This window comes from Urtica dioica, chromosome 10 (assembly GCF_054948205.1).
Source record: "Urtica dioica subsp. dioica isolate 48M chromosome 10, U.dioica_male_clone48M_v1_H2, whole genome shotgun sequence".
Lineage (NCBI taxonomy): Eukaryota > Viridiplantae > Streptophyta > Magnoliopsida > Rosales > Urticaceae > Urtica > Urtica dioica.
The window spans coordinates 16,943,428-16,949,861 of NC_142765.1; the positions used below are offsets into that span (position 1 = coordinate 16,943,428).

Below are 6,434 nucleotides of genomic sequence, written 5' to 3' on the forward strand. Positions count from 1 at the left end.
AAGAAAAAAGAAAGCATATCTTCAAATTTCTTTTATCTTTTTTCTCTGAAAGGAAGCGAATGTGAATGTGGTCGTGAGTGATCTATAACCAACAAAAATACGATAAACAGAAACAGAAAAATATATTCTTTTTTCATTTATCACATGTTCTCTTCTGCCCAGATACACAACAAACATTGCAAAAAAAAAAAAAAAATTCAGATGAACTATACTATTCTTGACAAGTTAGAATGTAGATAAACATTTCATTAGCTGACAATACATAACTACGCATAATGTATATATAAAGCCTCTCGAGAACCATCGAAAACCAATCTCATCGGAACCAACTATGGCCTGGGACTCGGGGTCTCTCGAGCTTCAACTTCATGCCCCGTAATCCGGGGACTGTGACCGCCTCTCAGCTCGTTTAGCCTCGGACTGTACATTCTATGCGAAAGGCGTGGGCTATAAATGGACTTCGAGTCCTCTATGGGAGGCATTGAGCTCGTGACTTTCGGACTCTGAGTTCTCCGGATCTCTCCTCGGCTTCTTGTGATGACTTCGTCGAGTATTTCCGCTCCATCGGTGCTATTGTTAGTAGATCTTGCCTGAAGATCCTGATTCTGTCAACGCGAAAACAAATAGTCGGTATATTTTAGGTTTTCATTGTTGAAGAACAGTATTCGATAGAAGATCAGGAAAACATTAATATTGATAATTGATCAACCCAATTAAATTGACCCATTCAAATGTGATTAATTTACCATTCCTGACTCAATCAGGAGAGTCTTTAACGGTTTGACCTGCAAATTTTTAATTGACTTGCGTCCTAAGCTAAATGGTTAGAGAAAAGCGAAACGTACCTCAAATGACACGTTGAAAGCAATTGACGGGGCTTCCTCGTACTCCGCGGCGTCTAGATCTTGAAGATGAACCGCCTTGAAAAATTTGGGGAGAAAATACTGCCGGACCGGGACTAGAAGCATGATCAGCAAAGGGAAAAGAACCCCGGCCAAAGGGATCCAAGTGACCCCGAAACACAGTAACAAATAAACCGTCTGAAACGCCGTGAAAGTGGCAATCGTTCGGAACGGCACGGTTTCCACGAACCTCGCGTGATATTCCTTCAACACTCTTTAAGAAAACAAAAAAAAAAAGTCAAATCCCGCCAAATGTTAGTTTTCACTCGTAAAGAATTTGTAAGCTAAATATCGCCTCACTTGTATCTCCGATTTGGGGCGGTTAAGATCAACAATATCCTCTCCCAGAACTGATTCCCGGGCAAGCTCTCGATGGCCATGAAGGCGAAGTAGCCCCAGAGAACAGACGTCGGAATTTTCTTCAGCAGAGGCATCGCTGCGACGCACGCTCCGACCATCAACGCCTGAAGAAGATTGCTCAGCCTTTGCTCTTTGACTTCAACGGGCAAGAGCTCGTCGATGTCCTTGTCAATGTCAAACACAGTGTCGTCGACGGGGGCGTCGATGAAGCCGGCGCTCGAGGCTAGTTGGACGGTTGAATCTTTCAGCTCCTTGAGTCCCTGTATCAGATTAGAAGTTAAAAAACAAAAAAATAGAGAAATCTTTTATATGATATGGATTGATTATCTATTAATTATTCGTTAGTTCTTACGAGGGAAGGCGGCATTTGGTAGGCCAACGGAGTTTGAATTTCTTCGTACGCGTTTTGCATGCTTCGGTACAGTTGACTCAGATTCGAATTCTTGTTGATGCTTTTTCGAGCCGCGGATACTAGTTTGCTCCTCAAAAGCTATTTCTCGGATAGAATATGGTAATCAATTTAGATACTATCAAACAAAAAATGGGAGCACCGAGGCTTCATTCGGAACCCGGAAAATGCGCGAGAATATGAAAATATGAGAAAAAAAATAAAATGGAAGGGAAATTCAAAATTCCATGTTCAGTTTGGAAGTCATGGAAAATGAGAGAAAAAAAGGGGGGAAAGTGACGAAATATACACAAATGCGGGTCCCACGTAGAAATTTGGATGGATTTTATTTTCGACCCCATTTTCCATGGAAAATAGGAGGGACTTCCAAATAAACTAAGACAAAGGAAAAAAATTGAAATATCCAAGAAAATCACCCTTACATTAACCTATATGGAAATCAGAACAATCTTAATTGCTTGCAAAGAGTAAAAAAAACAAACCTGATGTTTAAGAGAAGCTAAGCTTTTGGTATGCATTGGAGATTGTGGTATAACACCATTGGATGGAGGAATTCCAATAAGCCCACATAGGATGACCTACAAAAAAAAAAAAAAACTTGTAACTTTTCTCAGGTTCAATATCAGTAAGACAACGCTGCAAATGAAAAAAAAAAAAAAATACCAGGAAACCCAAAACAAGAAGGTCGTAATGGTACGAAGCCGGTTTCTTCAGGTTGAACTCCTTCTGCTGCGCGAGCTGAGACGCAACACTGTGATCGAAGTAGTAAAGCACTGCGATCATGGTGGCCGGTATAAACGCGCCGACAATGTACAGTGGAGGGACATCCACCATTTCCTGCATGGCTTAGGCGATAAACATGAGTCCCTACCTTAACACAACATTTAGTCGATTTGAAACGCAAAGAATTTACATTTACGACTGTCCAGTTCGAGTATGCACCGCGAGACCAAGGGTTCGGACTGAAAAGCCGCCTCGGGAGTCCTTTAGGGACATTGTTACCCGGAATGTATGACACGCCGGTCCATAGGAGCACCATAAGTGGAACTCCATAGTCCGCTATGAGTCCCCTTAGCATACCTAGGATGTGCTCGGGATATAATAAGTTATCATAAGTAAAGGGTTGATATAGAGTACATGGAAATTTTGTTCGCTTATAAATAGAGAAGGGATCATAAAGTGTACGAGAGATTAGAAAGAGGAAGAGACTCCTAAAGGGAGAGCATGGACATCTTGGATGTCCGATATCTACACTTGTAATTCGCTTTTATATTTTCATCATTACTTCGTGTCTGAGGTTGAATTTCTCTATCACAATCGCTTTGAAAATGGGTAGTTTGAGATCAACTCACCGGTGCCATAGCGCCAAGATCTCGCTTTCCGGCTTTTCAGCGCCGTCAAAAGAAGTCCAAAGGACAGAACGAGCGCAAACATCCCGTTTCCGAATCGCCACGCAGGCTCAAGAGCGCTCTGATTCGGGTTTTCCCTCGCAGGAACTCGAAACTCTTCAACTAATCCCTGTATCGTTTCAAAAACACGGATTGAGAAAAAAAAATACATATATCCAGAGTTTCATAAAGATGACTAAAAATAAACAAATAATTCTCACCCTGATGGCCTGTTGCATAAAGAGCATTGCAATCAACATACCGAAGAGCTCTCCGGCGACACGCGTGAACCTGTTGATTATCGAGGAAGCGCCCAAAATGGCGAACAAGAAGAGTAACAAGGCCGTCCAAACGCATACCCTGAAGTTCATTTCTTTAGTAATAAGAGAAAATTAACTAAATACAAGAAAACTAGACTTTTACACCTATAGCTTTTCCAAAAACATACCATCCGGTCCAGGCCAAGAATAAATCCTGGCCTATGTCCTTCCTGTTCTTGGCAAAGTCGAACATGAACGTGTACATCAAAACCGTTGGCTCGGCTACCCCGAGAATCAGCAAAGGCTGGCCTCCGAAGATCGAGTGGATGACCCCACAAATCGCGGTCGATGAGAGAGTTTGAACAGCCGTCAGAGCTCCGTCTGCGTAAAAAAAATTATGATCATCCAACAATTCCTAGGCAAAAAAAAAATAGAATTATAGAGCGGAAGAGCTTGTTGTCCAGTACTTGTATCTCTTTCCAATTGCTCCCCGAATGATATAACCGGTATCGCTGAAGCAAAGAATATATAGGTTGTTGGAGCTAAGATCCTGTAAGCAAATAAGATGTTCAAAACTTTGGTATGACGGAAAAGTTATATACATGATATTGATATTAAAACTAAGGTTCCACAAACCTTATACCGGATCTGAGGCCACCTGTCCAGTCTTGTTTGTAGCACAAAAGTCTCCCTCGAAGATCGTTCTTGATCCCGCGAAAGGGGACAAATGTTTCTTCCATGGATGATTGACTCAAATACAACAGACTAAAGCTTTTCACAGCTTATTCGATAGCCAAAATTCGAAGGAACCCAAGAGGCCAAAAAAAATAGTACAAGACAAACTATGGGCAGAGAGACAAGTACTACTTCATATCATGGTTTTGAAAAGCAAAAATAGCGGGAAATAAGAACGTTTGATTCATTAGTTCTTGGAAGTATACCAGACCTCTTTGAGAGGTCTATAAAAGAATTGAGTTAGTTTTAGTGTAAGAAATTTACATTTTTTCAAGAAATATTATAGTGAATAACTGGTTTATGGCATGAAGAACAAAAAGAATTTATCAGAAAAAAAGGGTAAAATATTTTCTACTTTGATTCCATTTCTTGGGATAAAGCAACAAAATTTAGCGAGTGGGATTCATTGTGGAATCAGTGAGTTCAAAATATTAACGAAATAAGCAACTATACATAAAAGATTGAACCACAAAAATTAGCGGTCAACATGTATATTGAAGCTTAGATCCATCACCTTTCTCTTCTTTCCAATATCAGAAAGGTAATTTTTTTCATCAAATACAAAAAGGTGAAAAAGCCACTTACATGTTATAATATAGTATAGCTAAGAAAAAAAAGCTGACAACTTTGAAGTAAAGTTTCAAGCTTTGAATGAGCTTTAAGACCAAGAACAATAATTTAACGGAAACCCATCACGAAAAACTAAATCTGTGACTATTTAGAACAGCTTGAAGCAAATGGGCATTCGCAGAAAAAACACAAAAAGGGAAAGAAAAAAAAAAGTTTAGCGAGAAGCCATGAACGAGACCATGGTGAAGAAGATTAGTCAGAAGAAATTTGAGCAAATGGGCACTAGACAAACACAGAAGAGACTGAAACACATGTATATTACATTACTTGAGGAAAAGGATATTTGGAAGAACAAAAGACAGAGCTTGAAGACTGCGAATATGCTGAGAGAGAGAAATCCCAGGTGTGCCCAGGAAATAGTAGAGAGAGAGAGAGAGAGAGAGAGAGCGATGGATTTTGTGTGAACCAACTCTGGTAATGCAGGAAGGGATGTTGGCGTGAAACGAATGTGACAGTGTGCTTATTGGTGTGTGGTGAGTGGTGACTAGGAATAAATAAATACAACTCCCTCGCCTCTTTGTTACATAAAGAAGGGAAGAAAAAAAATCAGTTTTTTTTTTTTTTTATCCAATATGGGTATTGTATAAATATAAGTCTATTATACTCGCTATACCACAAAAGAACACTCCATAATTAATAAAAATAAATATGAGTAATGTTGCATGTGAGATTCAATCACACTCACACGTTATACTCCTAAGAGAGGAGAAGTGGTATTACCACTTATTTTAAACATTTGTGCAAAAAAAAAAAAAATTAGTTGAGAAGAGAGAGGAAAATAAATATTTGTTGAAGGATAAAAGTATTCAAAACAAAAATATGGGAAGTTTTAGTGAAAATTACTTTTAGTACGTAATTTTAAAGTTAAACTCTAAAATATGTTATTTTTCCTTTGGTATGTCATTTATTTATTTTATTTATTGTAATATTTTATTTGCTCTTTCTAGTTTTATTTGCCGTTATTCTTTACTCTTTAGAGTTTTAGCTTTTTTTCTTTCTATTTTAACAATTTCATTAATAAAAGTAAAATCATCTATAAATAAATGACCGATAATCTATGAAAAGTTTGAACATGTGGGTTATTCTAAGAACTACCATCTCTAAACAAGATATATGTGAAATTTCCCCAAATTTTAGGCCCCGTTTGATTCTTTGATTGTCTCCGGCTTAATCTAGTAAAAGGGTAAATACAAGAAGAAATAAACAATCGGAAGTACGATTTTTATCAAATTTAAAATATAAGATACAAATACAGCATTTAATTAAGATCATGAGATCTATGAGCAAAACATTTCCTAAATTTTAATGAACGATCAGCTAAAGAAGTAGCATAGCAACGTTTTTAAACGTATGAAAAATGAAATTCTATGACACAAAATCTACAAAGCATGTCCAAGAGACCAAATCTAAGCTCGCGAATAGGCTCAAACCATTATGCAACCCAACAAAGAGACCAACCCGACCCAGAGAGCATGGTTGTAATAGACAACATGGCCAGACCCTGTGGCTGGTCCATATACATGAAATGTGGTATGCGTTATAGATCGGTATCCACAAATAAACAAAGTCGGCTCTTGGCCGCCCATGTACTCGTAAGAGGTAAATCCAACAAGCTTTCCTATGTGCAAATAAGAAGCAAGGCACATGCCCACTCGACCGACCTCCATGCGAGAGAGGATGAGTCGTCCATCTGTGTCGGTTTTCATATGAGAAATGAGTCAAGACCTTTAGCCAATTTGTACGAGTCAGA

General features: G+C 38.7%; 1 protein-coding gene across 1 annotated transcript; it reads right to left on the reverse strand.

Moving 5' to 3' along the window:
• Positions 1-103: 103 nt before the first annotated feature.
• LOC149383598 (putative boron transporter 2) lies at positions 104-5,237 on the reverse strand. Its single transcript, XM_089628473.1, has 12 exons — positions 3,956-5,237; positions 3,787-3,869; positions 3,508-3,700; positions 3,281-3,419; positions 3,024-3,189; positions 2,585-2,751; positions 2,335-2,508; positions 2,154-2,249; positions 1,615-1,752; positions 1,203-1,522; positions 846-1,116; positions 104-605 (listed from the first exon to the last, which is right to left on the reverse strand). The coding sequence occupies exons 1-12, from the start codon at positions 4,057-4,059 to the stop codon at positions 330-332; spliced, it is 2,127 nt and encodes a 708-aa protein (XP_089484599.1). The 5' UTR covers positions 4,060-5,237; the 3' UTR covers positions 104-329.
• Positions 5,238-6,434: the final 1,197 nt, after the last annotated feature.